At 47.0% G+C, this 25,980-nt stretch overlaps 1 protein-coding gene across 3 annotated transcripts in view; it reads left to right on the top strand.

Annotated features, from left to right (window-relative positions):
- Positions 1-25,980, top strand: part of LOC147904497 (uncharacterized) — a 184,686-nt gene that overhangs the window by 42,389 nt on the left and 116,317 nt on the right. For all 3 annotated transcript variants that reach the window (XM_087386848.1, XM_087386837.1, XM_087386843.1), the window contains exon 2: positions 16,624-16,746. In XM_087386848.1, the coding sequence (XP_087242974.1) occupies positions 16,624-16,746 (123 nt within the window). The remainder of the gene's footprint in view (positions 1-16,623; positions 16,747-25,980) is intronic.

Here is a 25,980-nt window from a genome sequence, read left to right on the forward strand (position 1 = left end):
TCCCTGAAGAAAGAAGCCCTCCTAGCTGAGGCTGCACGGGAGTCTCCCTGCATATTCATCCATACGGCCAAACCAAGGCTGAGGCTGAAATTGCCACCTCAACCCTGTAGGAGTCTCAGAGAAGAAAGGAGAATCCTTTCATTCCCTGAAGAAAGAAGCCCTCCTAGCTGAGGCTGCACGGGAGTCTCCCTGCATATTCATCCATACGGCCATCAAAGTATGTACGGTATCTGTCCAGATATCTGTCCAGATACTAGCCAAAGTGTGCGAGGGATGAACCTGAGTACCCTCCATAGCCTCTGTGCATTTGGCTCTCCAAATATGCCAGGATGCTATACTAGCCAAAGTGTGCGAGGGATGAACCTGAGTACCCTCCATAGCCTCTGTGCATTTGGCTCTCCAAATATGCCAGGATGCTATACTCGCTAAAATCTCCCAAGAAGTATCCACAGAGGCATGTACATCTGTAAAAGGAAGGTGTGGTACCACATCCAATGAACAGGAGTCAATCTGATGACGTCGAACCAAAATGGCCCGAGAGGAGTCAAGTCTCTCATAGAATACCTGAGGCCCTGTAAGAGAAAGCCAAGCCAGTGAGCTCCATGTCATAAAGAATGGGGAGTGGGCAAAGTGACTGAAAATCTTGGCTACCCCCATGCAAATCATCCTCGCCTGTCTGCAATCCCATAAACAATGCTGAATAGTCTCCGAAGTAGAGAGGCAACAAGGGCAAGTAGGGTTGGCTCCGAACCTAGATCTCCAAAGGTTCACTGCAATCCCACCATGGATAGAAAGCTGTTCGTGTGGGATTTCCAGAGTCTCCTCCAGAAGCACCTCTGCAGATCCGCAGTGATATCAAATGTCTCCCAATGAGGAACTCTGGAAGGTCTCCAACCTCTACTACTAAGCTGAAATCTCTTGGCATTACTGACCGTGTAACGAAAGAAGGGATGCTCTTCTCTTGATGCCCTGCGTCAATCCACTCCCACTCTCCAGGGTCCCACTGCAAATACCTAATGGGAACTCCCCTGTAGAGCCAAAGCCTCCAAGACCCGGTGGAGAGTAGCCGGGGATCTGGGTCGAGGAACTACTCTGAATCTGATCCCTGCACCAAAAGACCTACAACCCTGATAGGCTGAAAAGCAGACTCAAGCAAGATGTCCTCTGTGGATCTGAGCAATCTGCTACCATCCTGCACACTAAAAACTAAAGCATCCTCTTGTGCATCTCGAAAGGCCAAAACCTGAAGTGGAACATCGCCTCTCGTAAAAGTACCTGCTCAAGTGGAGCAAGTGAGTGGCATATCATTTGTGTCTACCCAATCCTCTGGAAGGGCTGCCTCAATCTGCAAGATCCTCCTTGCACTCCCTTTGAGATGTCCTGTCAACTGAGACTTGGTCTCCTCTTGAAGCCTGCGGAAAGCTTTCCAAGACCCCAAAGATGATGCAGGTCCCCTCTCCCACCTGGACCACTGCATGTAGAGTGAGGCACCAAGTGGTCTGCCATGATCATCTAAAATACTGTCATTCCACATGATGGGTTGCCTATCAATCTCTTCACGAGAGGAAGGAGGAATCCTCCGAAGAGTGCTCCTGAAACTGGCCCATTCTTTCAGAATGGCAACCATGAGAGGGGACGAAGGTGATCTGAGGTGTGCTATGGTGAAGATCCACCTAATACTGCTCATCCAGTCTCCTCCTGAAGAAGGTGTGCACCTTTGTATGTTGCTAATAAGAAAGGCCTTCCACGGTTCCTGCCTTGGCATAAGTCCCCGCACCACCATCTTGCATAGTAAAGCTCTGCCCAAATACCTGACAGGCACACCTCTCTGAACCCAAGTGAATCCTATGTCAAGCCCCCAAACTGGAGTGTCCTCTTCACTGATCAAAAGCCATTGGATTTATGCCAATTTATCTGCACCCCCGCCGCCAAGCAAAATAAATCCAATGCTGTCCTGAAAGAAGTGAGCATCTATGGAGTGGCATCCAAGTAAACTGCTGTGTCATCTGCCAACTCACTGTCAAGTAACTCCTCTTCCCTTCTAATGGGAAGTCTCAGCCCAAAGATGTCAGCTTGAGATTTAACATAGATACTCATAGCTTCGGCCACGAACAAAAAAAGGAAAGGAGCAAGGGGGCATCCCTGACGGACTGATCTGAAAATCTGAAATCTCTCACCCCTTGGCCCACCAATGAGTACCTGGCTGTGGGCTGATCTGTACAAAGAGGAAACACCTCTGATCCAAGCATCGGTAAAGCCAAAACGTAGAAGGGTGCCCTCCAAAAAACCCCAATCTACTCTGTCATAAGCTTTCTCAAAATCCAAAAGTAGAATGGCTAGATTCTAGCTGCTCTGCATGGCCCACTCTGAGGCTTCCCAAAAAGAGAAAATGTTATAAAAAATGCTTCTGCCATGCACAAATCCCGTCTGAGTGTCATGAATAAGATCTGGGAGAAGGGGCTGCAATCGGAGGCTGATTGCCTTGGCCAAAATCTTGTAACAAGTCCCCAGAAGTGTGATAGGCCTCCACTGAGACACTAGATTTCTGCAACCTCCTTTCGGGATAAGGTGGATGAGACCTTCTGTAAGCGACCCGGGCATCTCACGAGAGTCCCAAATGCCCTGCAGGGTTAAAGTAATGTAATCTCCAATCATATCCCAGAATGCAATGAAAAAAGAGGATAAGGCCATTTGAACCTGGGCACTTGCCCTTGTGAAGGGCTGAAAGTGCAGTCCTGAACTCTGTGTTGGTGAAAGGTGCATCAAGCAAAACATGCATATCCGGTTTCACCAACAAAGGGATGCTCTGCCAAATAACCTGTCTAGCATCCTCTCTATCCCATGTCTCAGGATCAGCAGTAAGAAGGGCGGCATAAAAATCTGAAGCTATGCGCAAGACATCATTAGGATCTATCTGTAAAAGCCCATGTGAGTCAATAAGTTGGGATACACTCTCTCTACTATGTCTAGGGCCAAGAGTAGAGAAAAAGTGTTTATTGACTCTGCCACCCATCTGAATCCAGGAGGACTCAGCCTTGGGCTCTTATGATTAGGACTCTAGTCACTCATATCAGTATTTCTGCGTTTGGTCATTGGTAACTCCATCATTGGGATTTCTTTTTTGGCTGGACTGATGGCACTTTGCCTGGCTGCCCTTTTGTCTCCCGCTTGCTTCTTGACTAGAAGCATGTTCTTTCTCATCTGGAATGGAATGGACGGCAATCTTTGCTTGGGAATTCTTTGAGAGCTGAAAGCATTCACTGGTCGAAAGTCTTTTAGCCTCCCTTGGCTTTATAGGAACCTCGACGTTCCTACTTTGTCTCGTTTAAAGGCATCACCTCAGTTGCTGATGTTATAGATGATGCTGGTACTGTGCTCCCCTTTTCTCTAGCAGCCACTACATATGGATTGGGCTCTCATTATCGTTCTTTGTGGCGACAAATTACTTCTATGCTTTCGCCTTTTGTTCCATTTCCTCCTTTGGAACTCCAGGACCGGTTGGAAGATTGGACTTTGACTTCTCCAAGGTCCTCTTCTCGTCCTTTGAGGCTATCTCAGATTATTGTACCTGCATTGTATAAAATCTTTTTGCCTCAACCTTGGGTTTCAGAGAGAGGTGATTCTGTTTGGCGAATGCATCGCCCAACCAAGTGGTGGAGGAAAAGATTACAGCAACTTTGGGCCTATAAAGTACCGCTTCGGCAACAGGTTTTCTTTTGATGAGTTCTTTTGGGAGTGTTTCGATCTGGACAGCTATTAGCTCATCGACATATTGCTCCTGCGCTTTGCCACAGATGTTCTGCTTCTTCGGAGACTGTGCCTCACTTGTTTTGGCATTGTCCGTGCTCTCGTGAGTTTTTTGATCTGCTTCGATAGCGCCTGCGAGCGAGATTCCCATCTGTTCCATTTGGGAAGTTCTTCTAGCTATTTGGGTTTCATCCATCCAGACCGGAGTTTCATCTTTTCTTCGTTTGGGTTCACTACTGGGCACTATGGACTTTATGGACATATAGGAATTGTAAAGTCTTTGGTGATCCTACTTTCTCTCTGTTTGGCTTTTTTAGGCTTTCTTTGCAGCAATCTTTCTTTGATTGCTTGGAGGCCCGCTGCATAGATCATGAGGTCTTTTTGGCATATACTGAAATTTTCAGTTGATGTAATTGTAGCACCTTATTTTGAGGTTGCTACTCATATAATATAATCAATCAAAGATTTCACAAAAAAAAAAGTCTGAGAGAGAGAAACAGAGGGAGACAGTACTGATTTTGACCTTGGTTGTCAGCCATTGCTTTGGGCTTTCTTGTTGCCCCTGATTTTTACTATAGTTGCAGCACCTGCTCCAGGCCTTTCTGAGTATACCTTTGTGGCTGTGTGTTGGCCCTTGATTATGATCATATTTGCAGTGTTTGTTTTAGGTTTTACTGTCTACACCTTTCTTTACTGTGTGTTGGTTTTTTTTGTGGCTGGTACAATACAGCATCCTTTTGCAGATACTTTGAAATGAATCAAGCATGGGGAGATGACACTGTGCCAGATTTTCATGTCTCTATTCTGGGTCCGGTCATGATCTCTGCTCAAAAAGTGGTTGTGTTGTTCTTTCCGGGACGGATGCTTCATCACTGCTTAAAGGTTGCTTTGCTGCATGCTGCTACAAGGCTGCCAGAGGATTATATGAGGTTCTCGTTATAGATGCACAATACAAGCAACAATTATTGGAGAAATCTCCTTTATTTATGGGAATCAGTTGGTGCATCTTTATCCTTGGATGCCTACTAAGGACTATCAGAGTCTCATGGAGCACAAACGTCTTGTTTTTGTTTAGATGGTGGACCTCCCACTGTATTGTAGGCTTGCATTGCCATTCTTAGCAGAGGCATTGGGTAAAGTGGTTGTCCTTCATGTTCGCTTGGGAATGTTAATCGCTTTTGTGTGCTATGGGATACTGACCAGCCCCATCCCCCACATGTGGCTTTACAGGTAATATGTCAGGTATGTCATCCCAATAGGTCATTTTCAAATTGAAATGGGGCAACTTTGCAGGATCTTTTTTTGAGTGTAGCAAATTTGCACATATGCAATCTGAGTGCCCTCATCTTTTGTTGAAACCTTCTCCTGCAGCTGCACAACGTGGCTACTGAAAAGGGCAAGGCTAAAATGCCTACTACACCCTCTAAGCCAAGGGACAAATGACAGCTGGGGTGAAAGCCCCTTCTTCAGATTGGCAACTGCCTAAGAAATCAATTTAGCCAAGAGCAATGGCCAGTAGAAATTTGACGGAGAATGCATCCACCCTAAGGAGGCTCTGGCAGTTTATGATTTTGGCAGGCTCTGGTCTGCGGTGGTTTGTGCGGATCCATTGTATCTTTGGCATATGGCATGCATCAGATACTCTTGCCTCCTATTTCAAATGCTGACCAGGTGAATGCTTTTGAGGTATATGTTGGCTTGCCACAACTTGGCACAGCCATGCAGGTTGAGGTTTGATGTTGTAACACATATGCTTATTCGTAAATATGTATATATGAATCAAATGCTTTTACGTACAATGTTCAAGGCCTCTGTAATATAAATAAATGGAGGCTGGTTTGGGATTACATTACTATTCAAAAGCCATATATTGTCTGTTTGCATGGGATCACATTACTATTCAAAAGCCATATATTGTCTGTTTGCAAGAGCATAATCAGTACTCTTTGGCCGTGAAGGTTACTTTGTGGGCTTTCACATATTCTATGCTGGTATTTCTACCTTCTCAGGGGTTGCTATGTTGATCCATCATGTTTTGCAGCCGCCGCAGATGGCATATAATGACCCACGTGGTCGCTACGTCATTGTCCAATGCATGATAAATGGGGACATTTATGACTTTGCCTCACATACTTTTGTGGATAAGGATGAAATGTGGCATCATCTGGCTGATTATCGTGGGAGGGAAAATGCTTTCTTATGTGGGGATTTCAATTATTCCCCTGCCATTGAGGATAGTAGTACTAATTGATCTCATATGCTATGGAGAGAACGGGATGTTTGGACTTGTATGGCTGATACTTTGCATGCTTGTCATTTATGGCAGCATCTTATGCCTGCTAGTACTGGGTACACCTTCCATTAATGCATTTTGCTCAGTATTTGGGCCCGATTAGATCGATGGTACATGATCCATGCGGGGCAATTTGATGATTTTACTTGTGAGATGGCCTTGGATTATTCTTTGCATTATCGGATCACTTTCCGGTATCTATAACTTCGCATTTTGGCCTCCCAGTACAGGATGTGCACCTTTTTTATGGAACTCTAAATCAGATGTTCGGCATCTTATGCAGGCACTTGACTTGTATGGTCTTGTAGTGGGGCTGAAATTGAGTTTTTCCAAATCAAAGCTCTTGCCTTTACATGAGTGTGACTAGCATCTCCTTTTGTGGCTTGGCCTCTTTCTGCCCTTTGATCAAGTAGTGCGCCATCTGAGATACCCCCATTGGATGGCATATTTCCTTGCCGAAAGAGAGACAATGGGTTCTTCAAAATCTTTATCACAAGATTGATTATTCGAAATTGTCTACTAGGCCACTTCATGTTCGCTTTTGGATTGTGCAGTCCATTATCATGGTAGATGTGCAGTTCCATTTACCACTTTATTCCCTGGTCTCCTTCTGATGTTGAGAAGTTTATGTCCAAGGTCATGGAATGTTTTTGGCACACTAAAACTGACCGTAAAGCGCTCTGCCTCAATTCTAGTTATGTTTGTGCGCACAAGATGCATGGGGGTTTAAACATCCTAAATATTCACACTCATGTGTTAGTTCATAAGGCCATTCTTTCGCTTACCTTTTTCTAAATATTCACACTCATGGGGGTTTGAACATCCTAAATATTCACACTCATGTGTTAGCTCATAAGGCCATTCTATCGCTTACCTTTTTGGAGTAACATCAGCCGTGGACAGTTATGCTTTCTTGTCTGATTGGTTCTCCCCCTCCCCGCCATGTTGCTCCTGCTCCCTGCATTGCTGCCCCTTGCCCCCGCCACCCAGCCCCTAGCCCCGCCATGCTAGCCTAGCTTGCTGCGCCACCCCCCCTAGCCCCGCCTCTCAGCCTCTAGCCTCAACGCCTCAACTCCTATCCTCTCCGCCTCAGCCCCTAGCCCCGCCCCCAGCCCCTAGCCCCGCCTCCCTAGCCTAGTTTGCTGTGCAGCCTCCCTTAGCCCCGTCTCTCAGCCTCTAGCCTCGCCTCAGCTCCTAGCCTCTCTTCCTCAGCCCCTAGCCCCGCCCCCAGCCCCTAGCCCTGCCTCCCTACTGCTGCGCCACCTCCTATAGACCTCGACTACCTACCCCGACACTAGCCTACCTCCCGCTCTCTGCTTAACAGCAGCTGCCCTACCTACCCACCTATACAATACACCTGGGCTGCACCAGGGCCAATAAAGGCCCTCGAATTCTGTACTAGGGACACGCTGGTCCCCCCGGCCTGTGACAGGACAGAAAAGCCCCCCCCCCCCCCCCCCCCCCCTCTCACTGAACCCGGAGGTCAAGAAGATGCCCCAGGGTCCCCCGTGAGCTGCTGCCTCCACTCCACCAGCAAACTGCAGAAAAAGAAACTCAGAGGTCAGGGCAAAAAGAAAAGACCAGCATGACGACATGGAGCTATGTTAAGGCTCTCGAAAGTGCAATGCAAGTGTACATGCAGGAACACCCCCAAAGAATACCTTCGAGGTATTGACCCACCTCAGCAAAATTTACTTGGCCTTGATCGAAAAGGTCGATAGCCTCGAGACCACTAATGTGGCATTGATGGCAGAAAAGACACATATTGACAAGACCCTAAATGAGATCAAGAAGCAAGGGGGGTGTATGCAAGAGAATGGCGGAAGGAGAAAGGGAAAAAGGACGAATGGGATAAGGAGAAGGAGACATGGGAAGATGAGAAGGTTAACCTCAAGGACAAAATGCAGGCCATGGGGACAGAATTACAGCAATTGAGGGATATGCAGAGGGTACCAGAAGGTATGTGCAAGGCAATGGAAGAGATGAGAGCCGAGAATGAGATGCTTAAGAAGGAGATGGCAGCATTACATACAACCATACAAGGGAAGCATGCTGAGTTCACACAGCAAATCACTAAAGGTAACGTAGATATACTAGAATGGAAGAATGTGGTTAAGAAGGGTACGGCAGCCCCCAAGAAAGAGATCATCTCTAAAGCCCTGGAGGAAGAGAAAAGGAGGAGCAGCAAGGCCTTGAATGTCCTGGTCAGAGGCCTAACAGTTGGAGACACCCCTATGTCTGATGCCGAGGCCTTGTTCACTAAAATGGGAGTCAACCTCACATGTGAGACAGCATGGAGGGTTGGTAAAGCTGAAGCTCCAACAAGACCACTTGTAATGAAACTACGAACAGCTATGGACAGGTCCACTCTCATGAGCATGAGGGCAACCCTGAAAGGGACCAGAGTATTTTTGGATGATGATCTCACGCTGTTGCAGCAGGAGCATCGGAGAGAAGGGATGGTACGAGTTATGGCAGCAAGAGAGGCAGGGAAATGGGCTGCCTACAGAGATGGCAAAGTGATTATTCGAGAAAGAGTCAACAGAGGTGACAAGGGAGAAGGGGAGAAGGAAGAGGGTGAACTATGACAGTGCCAGAGCCGAGAGAAGAGTGCACAAAACAAGCTGAGTATGGCTGTATTATGGAACTGTAATGGCACACTTTGGTCCGATCCAGGTGGCTTCTCGGAGACATACACAGGCAGAGACATCATCTTCTACACTGAGACACATGAGAGCCCAGAGAGAGGGCTGCCCACAGTGACAGGGTACACCTGGGAGTTTGCTCATAGGAAAGAAATGAGGAGAGAGAGTGGGGTGCGAGGCTCTGGAGGAGTAGCTGTCCTTTTCAGAACACACTTGAGACCACTCATATCTGTGGTACGGAGAGAGGAACATGCACGTCACATGTGGATACGAGTGCAGCCACTAGATGTCCAACCTATCTTCATTGCGGTATGCTATTTCCCTCCACACACGTCATCATATGCCCATGATGTCACTACAGAGGGGCACAACCCTTGTGAGACGATACATGAGGATATCATAGAGTTTTCCAGACAGGGAGACACCCTCCTTTTGGGGGATTTCAATGCAAGGACGAGGGATAGGCAAGTGGGCTTACTTGACTTCACATATGAGAGAGATCCCCACATGATGCCAGAGTTAGATGCAGTAGAACTTGGGATTCAGAGACTCTCTGCAGATACTTCACATGTGACAGCATATGGGCGGCACCTGCTTGAGTTGGGAGCTGCTGTCCACGACCTCATCATCTACAATGGCCTTCAGAGATGGCCATCATCTGAGGGATTCACATGCTTTCCACATGGAGGCGGGACTAGCACAGTGGACTACTTACTGGGCCCACTCGCTTTTGTCTCACGGATGCATGACCTCACCATACCCCCCCCCCCCCCCACTTGGAGCCGACCACTCATATCTGACCTTCAATGTTCTTGCTACTACACCAGGGGAGAGTCCCTACCGCTAACGTACCCAGATCCACTTTGACCGTGCCTTGGATCCAGTGTATGTGTGTCACTTAGCCAGAGAGCTTCCGGCATCGTACCCTCATGATTGGCCACACACTGGCCAAGATCTATGGATCGGTACTAAAGAGAGAGATCAGCAGTCATACAGAGGCACGGGAGCAACTATCACTAGGGCAGGTAGGATTCAGGAGGCAGCACTCTACTCTAGACCACATTTTTACTTTGAGGGCTATTATTGAGAAGGCGAGGTCCAGATGTCAGAAAGTCTACACATGCTTTGTAGACTTTCGTTAAGGCCTTCGACATTGTTCCACGATCCCGCATGATTAGGAGACTACAGGAGATGCAGATCCCAGAGATGCTGATTTAGGGTGTGATGAGCTTATATGAGTCAGTCAGAGGCATGGTCCATGCCCCAGGCAGCCTATCAGATTGGGTCGAGAGCACCATTGGGGTGAAGCAGGGCTGCCCTCTCTCACCGACTCTTTTTGGACTCTACATTGATGAGATCACATCTTTCATAGATCGCCTAGGTGGCGAGGGCTCATCACTAAGGGATCTCCTCATACAGATACTGTTATATGCTAATGATATAGTCCTTATATCCTCTTCAGCGGAGGGACTACAGAAAGAAAGAAAGAAAGAAAGAAAGTTTATTAAAGTCTTCGGAAGACCGATAAGTCTATGAGACTGTGAAAATCCTGATACAACGAGCTGTGGTAGTGGAGCTACTAAACAAGCGTCCATACCAATGCAAAATGCAAAATGCAAAAAATGCAAAAAAATCTGGAGGCTTTAGAGGTGTTTTGCAGAGAGAGAGATCTGACGGTCAACCTTGGGAAAACTAAGGTTATGATCTTCAACACCTCACAAGCAATGACTAACCGACTCACTTTCACCTATCGTGGTGAACTAGTGGAGATAGTGCAGTCATACACATATTTGGGAGCAGTCTTCACAGGACTCATCTTCACGATGAAATATGCAGCCCAGGCACGACTCACACAAGGGCTTAGTGCTTTGGCTAGACTAGAGTGGCAATGTTTCCAAGCGCACTTCCAGGATCCACCAACGAAGGGTTGACTTTTCGACACACTAGTACGGCCAACTGTCCTATATGCAACACCTTTCAGGGGGTGCGATCTTCTGAGGATAGATTGAAGGAGCTTTGAGCGGCTACAGGTGACGATGGGATCCAGGATGATCCAATGTAAGCCCTCAGTTCCACATGAGATAGTATAGGCAGAGTTCGCCATGACACCTCTCTAGGTTGATGCCATCTTTCAGACAGTGACTTTCATCCATAGAGTGTGGGACTTACCCCATTGGAGACTTTTGAGGTTGGCCCTAGAGTCATCCAGATGACTCGCAGAGAGCGGGGCAGACACATGGTATGCACACACATCTACATGGCTTGCTAGGCACGGTATCCAGATGGATAGGCTTCCCCCCCTTGAGTACAGCATGGATGCACCTCCTGAGTTGATCCCGCGAGATGAGATTAACTGTATTATACGGTTAGACCTCCTCTAGCTCCACACATCCTGGACTTGGGGGGAGGACCAGGAACTCCCAACCAAGACCCAGTTCTATCGTGACCACTTCCTGAGAGTATCAGAGGAGGGATTCATTATCAGACCCCAGTATCTCGAGAATAGAGGAGTATCTCATGCACTGACGATTGCCATTGGTCAGATGCGGGTTTCATCCCATCAGTTGAGGATTGAGGCAGGGAGAGCAGCTGGTATACCTAGAGAGCAGCGGATCTGCATGCTATGTACGCTGGGTGTGGTTGAGACAGAGGAGCATTTTCTTTGTGTTTGCCCAGCCTACTACGAGATTCGAGGAGGCTACCACTGCCTCTACCTAGAGGGGAATGGCTTTGGTCCTTTGTCACGACTGATCCATTTCCATGACCAGGTCTGTATCGGACTCTATCCGATGGAGATGCGGCGACACAGGGAGGCGCTTCTATGACAGATCAGAGAGCAGCAAGGGGTGGTCAAGCCACTACAGGACATAGAGGATGATCAAACACAGCGGCACGTCACAGACTTCAATAGATTTGAGTCAGCCCCCGGACACAATGGAGTGGAGGTAGAGGAGCTAGCCGATATGAGAGCAGTCTGGATGAGCAGCTGGTACAGTACCGTCGAGAGAGGGACACAGAGGCCACATGTGCAACATAGAGCCCCCAGAGTACACTCTATTGAGGTCTGACCTATCACAGCTTTCCTCAGAGGAGACCGACAGAGACGAGGGATCACTCGACATAGCCCAGAGAGTCCAGAGAGCTAGGAGACCGCGCCCCTTAGCGTAGCACGAGACAGCTCGACAGACACAGATATGAGATATTTTCGCAGCACACTAGAGAGCCATCACTGTACCAGGCTTCGGTTTCGTCCCAGCGCCTGTATAGATTGATTGATATGATATGATGATTATGATGATGATGATGATGATGATGATGATGATGATTATGATTATGATTATGATTATGTTAGCATAGATTAGCACTCAGCAAGGGTCCTAGCGTACCCTTTGCTTCAGCCCACTGAGGCTTGTATGAGTTCGCTTTTATGTGCACTTTGTCCCATAGGCCCGCGAGGTCTCCCGCGGATGTTAATATATCTTTCGTTCTTTCTTTCTCCGTACACAAATCTTTGGCCATTGGATTCCTACTATTCTAGATGTTATTTTTGGCCATCTCTATGGTTGCATCCTTGGGTGTCTTCTCTATTTGTTTGATTCATGACTGCTAGCAACTTGTGGCTCACCAAGTTTGGTCACCCTTTGGCTTACCTTCAGCCTCGCAAGGAATATTTCTTGCATCGTTTGGGCATTCTACAATGAAAGATGTGGTGGATGACTGGGTTTGCACACTTTCTTTCCTGCAGGCTAGGAGACAGTATTGTTTGGGCTTGCATCACGAGCCTGTTTGGCACGCCATTACTACTATGCTAGAGCACCCTGCCTGTTTTCTACTTTTCCTCTAAGGAGCATGGCAATTGTTTTTGGCATCTTGACAAGTCTCTTGCTTGGTGGAAGACTTGTCTTGTGTGCATTACTATGGGTCTCTTTGTTTGCTGTCAGGCATATTGCTTCTTCAGCTTTCCCTACCACCGCATCCGAGGGAGACCGTTTTGCATCTTCTTTCGACTTGTCCTACTACTTGTGATTTCCTTTCTAGATTGGCAGCTTTTCTTCATGCATGTTTTCCTAGGATTTCCTTTGGCAGGCACTTCTAGTTGTTTGGTAGATATGCATCCACACCAGATTATGCTCAATTGGGCTCTGTGGTCGTTCTATCATGCTCGTACCATTCGGCTGTACGGATACTCTGTTGGAAAATTATAGGTTACCTCCCCATCTGTGAGCCCCCAAACGAAGAGTACATGGGGGGGATGTACCTAGGGTTTGAGAGACTTGCCACATGGGCAGCATTCAGACAAAGGAAAATAAAAGAAGGTACTTGGCAGATTAGGCAACTCCAGAAGGGCAAATCTGAGGCGGAAATGTCGAGAGGTTGTCCATGAATGGAGAGGGCAGAATCGCGCAAGGATTCCAGCTGCATTGAGGTGGCGAATGATGTCAGCACATGAGTGGCTATACGGATCCCTGTAGGGATACCCGTAGGGATAATTTCTAACATTGTATCAGAGCCTTGACGAAAGTTCACAGGAAGTGGAACTTAAAGGCAAGGACCTTGCTCAAGGACGACCTTGATTCATTGCTCGGGGGAATCGACTTCAACGTCTGAAGGATTGTACCCAGGCAAGAGGCTCAGGTTCAGGCAGGTGTACAACACTCTAACTTAACCCTTTTCAATTTATTGTCATGGTCAACAAATATCAGATCCCTAACTTTCGAGACACGGGGCAAGCTCGATGGGACCAATTACCCATTGTGGAAGATGAAGGTTCAGAGCCACTTGAGGGAGTTGTGGGAGATTGGGATGGGGAGAGAGCTGATGCCTTAAGCCACCGTGACTACAACTACATCAATAGTGTTGACACCAACAGACCCTATATTAGTGAGAGCATGTCATATCGGTGATGTAGAGGCCTTGGCTATCATCGTGAGTATCACAGCAGATGTAGTGCTTCCTCACATACAGACGGCGAACACTTCCTTCAAGGCGTAGACCACGTTGAGGGACATATATGAGCTCAACAACCAGGCGAGGATCTTGGACCTCAAGACGGAGCTGTATGGCATGAGCATGAGCATGGATGAAGGGGATCTAGTACAGGATCACATCACCAAGATAAAGGTGGCGCATGATCGGCTAGCGACAGTTGGTCAAAGGATAAGCTCGACCAGGATGGCAAGGCTGTTGCTGGGAATGCTCCCCTGGAGCTACAATAGCTTTGTTACTACGATGATTGCAAGGTAGAGGGTAGTGCTAGTGACGTTCGAGAGATGGCTCGATTGTTGTTGCAACAAGAAGCTCGAGAAAAGAAGTATGATGGAACGGATGATAAAGCCCTAATGTCAGGACAGGAGCAAAGGCAAAGGTAAGGGTAAGTCTGGCAAGCCCAAGAAGGAGAAATCTAACGACGGAGTGGACTCTTCAGATGAAGAGAACAAAAAGAATAGGAAGAAAGAAAAGAAATGCTTCTATTGTGATGAGCCAAGGCATTTTGCAAAGAACTGTAGAAAGAACGCCGATTAGAAGAAGAAGGGGGGCAAGTTAGAGTCAAAGGAGTCAAACTTAGCTCAATTGGTGAGTTTCATGTGGCTCCTGCTCCGCCAAGTCCGGTTCCAATAAGCACACTAGTCCGACCGGTACATATGTCCATCTTCAGTAGCACCTAATGGCACCACGTCCTTCACTCACGTACCCGCCTTCCAACTCGAGCACTCTAGGTACTAGTATTCTCCAACTGTCCCCCTCATGATGGGTAAACACCTTGAAGTTGTCCAAGCACCATGCTTTTAGGGTCTATTTCAACCCATCCTCCGTCTCTTGACCATAAGTCTCCATGTGTGGGTCTGTGTTATCCCCCTCTAATTACAGCCTCCACCTAACCTTGAGACCTCAAGTCCGGTCGAAGAATCCCCCTCTGTGTCAGCAACACCAGCCAAGCACCCAGATGGCTCCAGGCACTCATTACTGTCCATCACCTTCACAAAAGTTTCTTGCTCCTCTTCTGACCATCTCTCAATGTCAAACATCTTGACAATAACACTGGGGTCCATATACTAATCTCAGCAACATCGGGAGATACCACCAAGAAACAACGACACCAAATTGTTCCAGAGGGCTATGACACGGGAGCTAGTGGAGCATCTTCATTGATGGATTGGGATCGGCCAAAATGTGTCAGTGAGAGGGGCTGTTGGAAAATTATAGTTCCCCTCCCCATCTGTGAGCCCCCAAATGAGGAGTGCATCGGGGGTTGTACCTAGGATTTGAGAGATTGCCACATGGGCAGCATTCAGACAAATCCATGGCGTGGAATCTAGAGGCCAGACAGGAGGTGAAAGCATGCGGATCTGCAGCAGGAGGCGGCAGTTTTGGGGCCATAAAGGCCTGGTTGGAAGTCAGGTTAGGGCTGGACAGGCCTGGGCCAATGGCAGCCTGCTACGTGGCCAGGCTGGGTCAGCCAGGCCCTCAGTTTGTGTGCCCCCAGCAGGGGGTCTTATTGGGAGAAGCAAAGTCGGGTGGGGGGCTGATTGGTGAGCCCGTTCTCCTCTCCCTACCCAGTCAGTCTGTTCAAGGGGGCATCCAGCCCTATAGAAGGGGGCTTTGGGGCCTCCATTGGCATCACCTGGAGCAGCAAACAACGAGCAGCAAGATGCAGCAGAGCAGCCTCTTTTGGGCCTACATCCAGGAGGACAGAAGAGTGCTGGAGGGCTGCAGACTAAGCTTGGAGAAGCTAGCCACCTAGGCTGACTACCTGGGCAAGAAGGTGGAGGGATTACTGGGCAGAGAGTCTACATAAGCTCAAGAGGAGCATGCGGGCTCAGGGGTCTGCCAAGCAAATAGCAGGAGAGCTTTTGGTAAGATCAGAGGGCCACAGTTTGGTGGGACTCTGCATCTCTTTTGTATTGTGTCTGGTATTGGACGAAAATATACCATTGTGGATTCTATATCTTTTTTGGAGCATTGTCTATTTATTGGCTTGCATACACACTTATGGTTGTGATGTATACACAAGTAAAGAAGCATTTGATTCCGTAGTTAACACTTTTGCGTGCATTCTTGGGACCCTCTATCAGGCTTCCGCTGCGGGATACCCTCTGTATCTTTCGTTCTTCTTTGTATCAGTCTCTCCAAGATGCCCACTTTCTTGGAGACATTCCTCTGGCCTAGCTAGAAATATTTTATCTTTGTTTCTAGTTTTCTAGTAGTAGTTGCTCCCTTTTGGGGCAGCTACGAATGTACATTATTTTCATAATGAGATAGTTCACAAAAAAGAAGTGTGTGTGTGTGCGAGAGAGAGAGAGAGGGAGAGAGAGAGAGAGAGAGAGAGAGAGAGAGAGTACATTTGTGTTTACATATGTACGTGCGTATAATTGTGTGGGTGTGCCTCCACCCATTCAGCTCATTTTATCTGGTTTTTTCATTCTCATAGACCCTTCGGTCTTTGAAAGACTTTGATAAACTTTCTTTCTTTCTTTCTCTACCACACACATCCACACATATGCCTTGTTGGAGAATGATTTAGCTAGCTACATAGGGTCTATAACTAGAAGATATTTTGTTGGGATTTTTCTCAATCTTGATTGTCATTGTTATCCAGTTTTAAATATGCTTGGGTTATAGTTTTAACATTCTTGGAAGGACTATGGAAAAGGCATATGTGGTATTTTACACGACCATGAATGCTGTTCTCATTTTCAGGCAATTATAGAGACATTAAATACGACCATGAATACTGTTCTCAATTTCAAGCTATGATATAGTTATGAGAAAAATAATGAGGACATTAAAAATCTTTTGGAAAGCCTTATATGGGTTGTAATGGAATTTTGGATAGAAAACATAAGACAATTCATTAGTGGACAGTTCTTTTTAGGGGAAATAACAATGATATGCTTGGATTGTTATGTTGTACTTATGACTGCATTTCCTGTCTTGCAGCTCTTCCCTATATCAAAGATCCACATAGAGATCCACGGTTCCAAGTGTATTTTTCAAGGGAGTGGTTGGATACATTGACTCTATCCTTCAGGAACTTTCTCAGCGAAGTCTTCAGTGGGATTAATATCCTCAGATATGATTATATAAAACATATATTACAGAATCTCTATTTACTTCACTATAACCTGTTGAAATGTGAAAACATATGCTTATGTGAAGTCGCACCATAGTTGAAACAATGAAGGTCTGCATGCATTACTGGTTAAAAATTAGTTGTTTTCTTTTCCTCTTGTGCTTAAAGGGATTTGACCTGCCCTTTAATTGTATTCAACTCTTCAATTAAAGTGGCTGAAATGCCCCCTCTTGCCAATGTGTGCATACTGTCAATGCCTCATTCTCCACTTTGAGAATGGCAACTGGTGCCTCTAGCTCCTTGATGAGTGAAGCATGATGGCTGGTTTTTTCCTCCGGTGTTCGGGCCATATTCTCCTGCACTTGACTTAGCTGATTTTTCCATTGTGCTTGCATCTCCTCTTTCCATTTGTTCATTTCCTCCTGCATATGATCCCGTAGCCTATGCATGATTTCACCTCCTTTGTTTTCCCCTGTAGTGACTCAATGTTTGTGTCCTGCATCTTGAAAAATCTATTTAATTGTAGATAGACATGTTTTGGCAGGAGCATCATTCACCTTGTGCATGTTTGTCCCAATGACATTGTATTTCCTGTCCTCTCCTCGGGTTTCCTTGTCTGGTGACCTGTCCATTTTCAAGCTTCAAATCCTGCACTTTTATTTACTGTTGTATAAATCTCTGCTAAATCTGAGTTACATTGCACTTACATATTTCTTTTCCACAAAGGCCCAATTCTGTTAGCAGTCTAGAGGGTGACTTGGAGACCACTTGACCTAGCACACTTGCAATCGGGGCTGTTTATTGGCTTGTCTTCTTGTTTACAGGTCTCTGAGGTATGGTTGAGGGGCCCGGGGCCTTGGCTGGCAGGTTGGGATGTGCTGGGGTACATCCAACAGCTTTGGGGGACAATGCGCCTGTTGCGCTGTTCTCTGCAGCAAGAACCAGGCCTAGGCGGCGCCTATGACTGCTCGCAACAGCAAGGCCAGGCCTGGGCGATGCACACAGCAGTTCCACGGTAGACCAGCAGCCAGGACGGCCCAGCACAGCCTAGGCAGGGCAGGAGGCTGTCCTCTGACAGCCTTTTTGGTGCGGGACACTTAGCGACCTCCTCTCCCTGTTCAGACATGGAGCACGGCCTACAGGAGTTGCAATAGCTTTGGTTCAGAGCAGGGTCATCGCCAGGAGATCGAGACGGACTGCTCCCACAGACAGCCGCCAGCGCTCCATCACAGGCTATACATCAGCACGACCTCGCCCTTCCCCCGAGCCCCCCTTGACACCTACACCACCATGAGGTTGCATTGTATTGATGAGGATGACGTTGATGACACTACTGATGCTATATGACTATGTACCTTTAGGACTTAGCACTCGGCTTGGGTGATGATGCTCGCTTAGTAGCTCCACCCTTCTGCTTGTTTGTATTAGGTTTTTATCAGTCTCATAGACCCATCAGTCTTTCGTAGACTTTAATAAAATTTATTTATTTATTTATTTCTTTCTTTCTCGCTGTAGTGGGAGGGATGGCCTCTGTTAGAACATGAAGTCAAGTTGAGTGTGTTTTAATGTGTTCTACTTGGAGTTCTAGTAGAGTCTTATGTGTGAGTGCCACGTGTCATATTGGGAGATATCCCATATACACTTTAGTATTCTAGTGTGTGTGTGTGTCTATCCTATATATGATTGTACTTGTGTGTCACATCCACACACATCAAGGAGTCTACATCAAGCTTATCAATGTGAGTCCTTTCATTTTGGTACTTTCATTTCGTTTCCATTTCCTTCATTATGTTTCCATTTGAGTATTATTTTAGGAGACTTCAACGCGAGGACCTCAGACAGACAGGCCCTCACTTATGACTTCATGGAGGATCCGGTCATACTCACAGCATTTCACGATGATAGCCTTTGTCGGACTTCATCAGACTGCACAATACAGCCCACAGATCAGGGACGTCAGTTACTGGAGCTCCTCACCTCGCACAGTATGGTCATTTATAACGGCTTGTCCAGGTGGCCACAGTCTTCCATGCCTACATTCTCTTCTGCTTCTGGGCGTGGTACTAGCGTGATCGACTACATCATAGGTCCCCCGACTCTAGTCCCTTCCATCCATAGCCTTACTGTTAGCCCCTTCATGCCCTCTGCCGACCATGCACTCATCCACTTTACTTTGACTAATGTCTCCCATGACCCACCCCCCCCTCGTTATCATGACCGCCAACCCTATTACGAGGTTCATTTCGACCACCAGTTCGATGATGTATATAGCCAGAACCTCAGCCGCCTACTCCGTCCTCATCTATTAGATGCTCTACCATCCACGCAGGACCGGTGGGAACTTGTACATACTTCACTCGTTTCTGCCGCTCACATGTCGTTCCCTGCCACATGTCATTCGTCTAGTCCCCCACCGGTTGGTCTTGTTCCTTGCAACGGTTGGTATGACGAGGAGTGTAAGGAACTCCGCAGGAAACTTCACCTTGAGACCAAGGAGAAGTCTCCCCTCCTTGCCGAAACCAAGAGAGACTACAAGTGGTTGGTTAGGCGCAAGAAACAATTTCTAGCCCGGAATGAGGAGGAGCTGAGAAGCTTGCTTTTTCAGCTGTGACTCCAAGGAATTCTGGAGAAAATTCCTCCGCTCGAAGTCTCAGAGCCCCCTCACAGATCCACGTGTCTGGTCTGCATACACTTCAGCTCTATACGATGTTCCAGATCAGCCAGCCATCGATTTATCCCATTCCCCTAGGCCAGCTTCATCTAGTCTCTTCACACCAGAGAGTGTCCGTGCAGCAGTCCACCGATTGAAGAACGGGAGAGCTAAGGATCATGATGGATTGCAAGCGGAGTATGTAATCCATGGGATTGATGCCTTAGATTTTGTTCTTTCCCGTCTCTTCAATGAGTCTGTTTGTACAGGCCTACCACAGTCCTGGTTAGGCAATACCATAGTACCTATCCACAAGTCGGGGGACCCTATGGAGCCGTCGAATCACAGGACCATCATGATTGGCCACGTTATGGCCAAGATCTATGCATCAGTTTTGGAAAGCTGTATAAATGACCATGCCGAGATGACAGGACTCAGAGCCAGAGGGCAGGCTGGATTTCGCAGGGATCATTCGACACTTGACCACATCCTCACACTCAGGGCACTGGTAGAGGAGGCGAAGTCACGAAGGCAACGGCTTTATTGTTGCTTCGTGGACTTCAGGAAGGCATTTGACACAGTTCCGCAATTCAGATTGTTTCAGAGGATTCGCCAGATGGGCTTCAGTGGAGAGATACAGTGGGCTATCATGGCTTTGTATGAGAGGGTCACTGGTCGGGTTCGGACACGTGAGGGGCTCTCAGAGGAGGTATGCAGCACGATTGGGGTGAAGCAGGGTTGCCCGCTCTCTCCTACTCTCTTTGGATTATATATTGATGAGCTAGAGATGTTTATACAGATGACAGGCGGTGTGGGCTCTACTCTCTCAGGATCCTCCATTCCTATCCTCCTGTATGCGGACGATGTGGTTCTCACTTCCTCTACTGCTCAGGGCCTCCAGGCACATATTGAGGGACTCCACAGGTTTTGCCAGGACAGGGGGTTGACCGTAAACCTTGGCAAGACCAAGGTTATGGTTTTCAACACCTCTGATCGTATTTACAGCATGGATGAGTTTTACTTCACTTATGACGGACAACCCATTGAGCTTGTTAGAGAGCACACTTATTTGGGGGCAGTTTTCAGGGGACCGGTTTTCACCATGACATATGCAGCACGAGATAGGATTAGTAAAGGGTATGCTTCGTTGGCTCATCTTGAGCGTCAGTGTTTTCAGTCCCACTTTCAGCATCCCGATACGAAATCCTTGCTTTTTGATACATTGGTGAGACCAGCTGCGATGTATGCAGCTCCTTTCTGGGCAGGAGACCTCGGCGCTGCAGATTGGAGACGAGTAGAGAGGTTACAGATCATCATGTTCTCTCGGCTCATTAGGGCCAAGGCTACAGTTCCGCACGAGATCATGCTAGCAGAGTTTGGAGCTACTCCCCTTGCATTGGATGCAGCGTTTCAGTCGGTCATGTATTTGCATAGGGTTAGGGAATTTGGAGACTCAGCAGCAGGCAGAGCTTGGTTGCCATGGTTAGCACTTGCATCTTCTATGGAGTTGGCAGGATCTGGGGCCCGATACTGCTGGTACTTCAGACTCACTAGGTGGCTCACATCTCTTGGACTAGACATGGATAGACTGCCTCCCTTCCGATACAGCATAGATGCCCCTCATCTCGAGTTGACTCGCCACGAGCTTAGCCAAGTCACGAGAGCAGACTTGCTGCAGCTTCATACGTATCGCACTTGGATTTATCCCACGCAGCTTTCGACGAAGATGGCCACATATCGTGACCACTTCCTTCGGATCTCAGAGGATGGATTTGTCATTCCACCAGGCTATACAGGTATCCACATGTCCCACTCACTGAGGATTGCCCTTGGCCAGCTTAAGAGTCTCTTCGCATCAGCTCGAGATAGAGGCTGGTAGGATGCGACGCATGGAGGATGGACGGCGACCAGGCCGAGAGACCAGGATCTGCCCTTGTTGCACCATGGGAGAGGTGGAGTCAGAGGAGCACTTCATTTGCAGATGCCCGCTATATTATGAGCTCAGAGGTAGATTCCATTGTCTCTTCACGGATGGCTTTGGACCTCTCTCACGAGTGATGGACTACGAGGATCAGCATTGCCTAGCTCTTTATGTTAGGGAGGCCACTATGCTTCGACGAGACTACCTCAGAGACCACCATCAGCACAGACCGGAGCGTGATAGAGCCCAGCCTGATAGAGCTCAGGCACACGCTATACCAGAGGACAGAGACCAGGAGGAGCACGAGGAGGTCAGAGCTCACACAGGACACATGCCTCCACCCTGTGGATGTACATATGAGATGGTTTGTAGACGCCGCAGGATCTTGTTACATAGGGGACGTACTCGTCACTTCATCTCCAGACGATCCAGGATGATGGCAGCTTTTCGGAGGAGACTTACTCACGGAGATCTCGCCCCACCAGCTGCTCACCTCACCTTTGCTCAGATTTGTACTCTCATAGCAGGAGGCAGAGTCGATGGACAGGATTTCCAGTATTATTTTGGTTCTCAGACTCCGTGACACCTGGACTTGTATCTTTGCATTGGCATATTGTACTCATCCCCCCATTTTGCACCCAGGGGCGGTTTCCTTGCATCTAGTTTACTTTGTTTTTAGGCTCAGATTTGACATTATGTACTTTCACTTGCATTGTATTGCGTAGCACTTAGATGATATTCGACGATGCCTCTTCTTTGTGGCACGTTGATTTTGTGCTATCTTGTATGCATAGTTCTTGATGTCCCATGGGCCCATTTTGGCCTTTAGTGGACAATAATACACTTTCTTTCTTTCTTTCTTTCCCTCTCTCTCTCCACCATGTTCCTTCATGTGGTATCAGAGCCATCCTTCCTCCTCCCTTTCTTTCTTCCTCCATCCTTCCCTTCTCCTAGTCCTTTCCCTCTTGCTCCTTGCTCTTCCAAGGGATTGAGGTGAGGGAGGCCAAGAAAGAGGAGCTACTCTCTTTCTTTCCTCTTGGAAGGTAGTCCTTCTTCCTCCAACCTTAGCCTCTTCATTTTGGCGCTGTTCGTGGGAGCTGATTAGTGGAGATGATTCGTGGAGTTGCTACGTGATTTGCTGCGTATTGCACATCAACCTCGATATTGCTGCCATCATTCGGGACTGCATGCGGGTTGCTGCTGTTGCTATTTATGCCGCCATCTGCCCCGGCATCAATATGAGCCACTGCCTATGCTGTTCTAGCTGGTCCATTGCCTTCTCTTGGCCGTTCTATGCCCCGTTTGCGAGCTGAGCTACTGCTACAATCCATACTACTATAGCCTTGGCTCCAAGCTCTCTCTTGAGCCCATATTGCTGCAACATTTGGAGCAGACATGGAGTATTCCAAAGCATGAATTATCATTGAAAAGTTTTCTAGTAAGAATTTTCAACTAGCGAAACCAAGCTGAGTTTTCTGCTTATGAAGGAAGGTGTGTGGAAGGTGGTTAGTGGCAAGACAAGAAACCTGAATCTGATGAAAAGAAAATTCTAGCATGGGAAACTCTCAATGACAAAGCTCTTTCTATCATTGGTTTGGGTTTGTCTGACGATGTTATTAATCACTTGGATTTTGATGACACTGCACATGAATTAGATTTTGATGACAGTGCACATGAATTTTGGGACAAACTAGAGAGCTTATTTGGGAACAAAATTATCAATTCCAAAGTATTTCTTAGATAGGAATTCTTTAAGCTTCATATGAAGCATGGAGATTCTCTTAATGCTCATTTGAATTATATGGAATCCCTCATCACCCAACTTGTTGCTTTGAAGGCCCTTGCTTGGAAAGATGATCAAGTGGCTGTCCTCGTTTCTAGCATTGAGGATATTCCTTAGTATCATGATATCATACCAGTGCTTCGTGTAGCACGGGTATGTCCTTTGATGAAATGGTTGTAATGCTTCTCGATCATGAACGAAGACACACAGATGTCCATGAGGGGCAGGCATTATATTTCGGAAGCCATTCAAACCTTTCAAGTGTAGGTATTGTAAGAAGCTTGGCCATACAGAGGACCGTTGTTTTTAGAAGCTTGCCAAACAACAATCCATGGGGCATGCTAACTTGGCTGTAGCTGGCACTAGTGAAGAAGAAGAAGACACTCCGACGCCAACTTTCGCTCTCACTGCTCATCTCCGAAATCTATCTTTCCCTCAAGAGGTAGATGAGGATGATGAATATGTCTTTTAAAACATGTCCATGAGGTTGATGTATTTGGGTTCTCTTTCCTGAGTAGTCCCCAAAAGATTGAATCTAATAATCTCTTTGAGTCAATAAAGGCTCTTAGCCTTGGATAGTCCTCCTAAAATGATGTTTGGCTATTAATGGTGTGTGGCTCCATGTCACCCTGTTTTGGAGCTAGGAGGGGGATGTATTACGGGAGCCATGTATTGGCTTTGATAGGGTCTCTTTATCAGGCCTGGCCAAGTTCCAAGATGTTGGTGTATTCCTAGACCTATGAGCTGGTCATGTAGCCATACTAAGACATGAGCCTTTGAGTCATGTTGAGTCGCAAGCCATGAGAGTGCTTAGACTAACCTCTTAACATGCTCATACTTAGCCTTTGAGTTACATGGGGTGCACAGTTAGTAATTTGTCATTGTCATGTTTTGTTCTTGATTCCATTCCAGTAGTCCCTCACCTTTCCTCCATGGGGGGTGTTAGAGCATGAAGCAAAGTTGAGTGTGTTTTAGTGTGTTCTATTAGGAGTTCTAGTAGAGTCAAATGTGTGAGTGCCACGTGTCATATTGGGAGATATCCCATATACACTTTGATATTCTAGTGTGTGTGTCTATCCTATATATGATTGTACTTGTGTGTCACATCCACACACATCAAGGAGTCTACATCAAGCTTATCAATGTGAGTTCTTTCATTTTGGTACTTCCATCTGTTTCTATTTGAGTATTATCTCATTTACACAGTACCAGATGAGTTTTCACCACAGCCCACCTCAGATCTCCTTCTTCCCTTGTTATGGTTGCTATACTAAAAGCATGGGCCAGCTTCAGGAGTACTCTTCGCAGGATTTCCCCGTTACCTATGAAGAGATTGAAAGGCAGCCTATCATGTGGAACGACAATATTTTGGATGAGCATGGCAGACCACTTGGAGCTTCTCTTTACATGCAGTGGCCCAGATGGGAGAGGGGCCCTGCATCTACTGTGGGAGCATGGAAAGCCTTCAGGAGGCTTCCTGCAGACCGTCAGGCCCAGGTGGTTCATAATCCAGAGGGAGTGCAGGGAGAATTCAACAAATTGATGCAGCCTTGCCCTTGGATTGGGTGGACACAGATGACATGCCTATTACTTGTTCCACTTGGATGGGGGCATTTTTCAGATCGGGCATTCCTTTGCAGGTGATTGCTTTACGGAACACACATGAGGATGCCCTAGTCTTTGATGTTTCTCGGGGGGCAGGCTGTCCAAGTCCACAGATGATATATGGTTGGAGGTATCGTTTCAGCCAGTTAGGGTTTGCTCTTTAGGTGTGACTGTTGCCCTCCCTGCCTCGATCCACAATTGATGGGATGAGACTAGGCATTTGCCTACTTGCAATTCTCAATAAATGTGAGACTCGTTTGTCCTCCAAGTATGGAGATCTGATAATCAATCCATCCTTTGATACTCTCAAGAAGTGATCGTGATATAATTGGATCTTGGTGGAAAAGTCTTGTCTGACCCTCCAAATCCATGACGTATATAGCTGGAGTAGATCCAACCGTATGATACAATTGATCTTATCTTGTTGGACCAAGGGGGATGGGGCATTCAAATTGTACCAAAAGGGGGAGTCGATCCATCTGAATACTTTGATAGGCAATCCATCTAGTTATACGTGCATACAAAGCCATGCTAACCCCTCTATCTACTAGTCGTTTAGATGACTAATAGCGCCAATATTTTTAGTCTCCAACTAGCAAAGCCCAAACAGTGTGGAGGTATGTTACTGTCTAAAAGATGGCATCAATATGCCTTTGTTGAGTTGTCTCACTGCAGTGAGAGAGAGTTTGTATTAAAGTCTTTGAGGGTCTATGAGACTGAAAAAACTTGAGACAATGAGCTGAATGGTTGGAGCCTCAAGTGGGCATCTGCACCCAAGACAAAAACAACATAAACATAAAATCGGATTAAAATCTTCCATGTGTAGCATGGTGGATCGATGAAGCCCTCCGCTGATATCCATAAGCAATGATCTCTATAGAAATTGAGCTTCATAGGAGGCTCGCTAGGGGCTAGCCAAGTCTTAAATATGTGTAGCTGTATGAGATCCTCCCAAATAGCTTGGTTAGCCTCATGCTAGGTGAGTGGAATAGAGGGGGCCTCAAGGCTATACTGAAAGGAGGGGGCAGTCTGTCCATATGGAGTCCGAGGCTCTCAAACCATTTGCATGTACGGGCATACTGAGATCCGATACCTCTAATTGCCCTCAGCCCTAATGTCATGGATGCAGAAAAGGCAAGCCATGGTAACCCGCATTGGACTGAGATCGAGGAACCATAATCCTTGACTCGGTGAAGGTATGTGATCACCTGGAATGTTGCGTTAAGTTGTAGGGGGTATCCCAAACTCATACAAAATAATGTGGT

The sequence above is a fragment of the Dipteris shenzhenensis genome, chromosome 2 (genome assembly GCF_047967505.1).
Source record: "Dipteris shenzhenensis isolate YYH24624 ecotype China chromosome 2, Dip_SZ_1.0, whole genome shotgun sequence".
NCBI classification, from domain to species: domain Eukaryota; kingdom Viridiplantae; phylum Streptophyta; class Polypodiopsida; order Gleicheniales; family Dipteridaceae; genus Dipteris; species Dipteris shenzhenensis.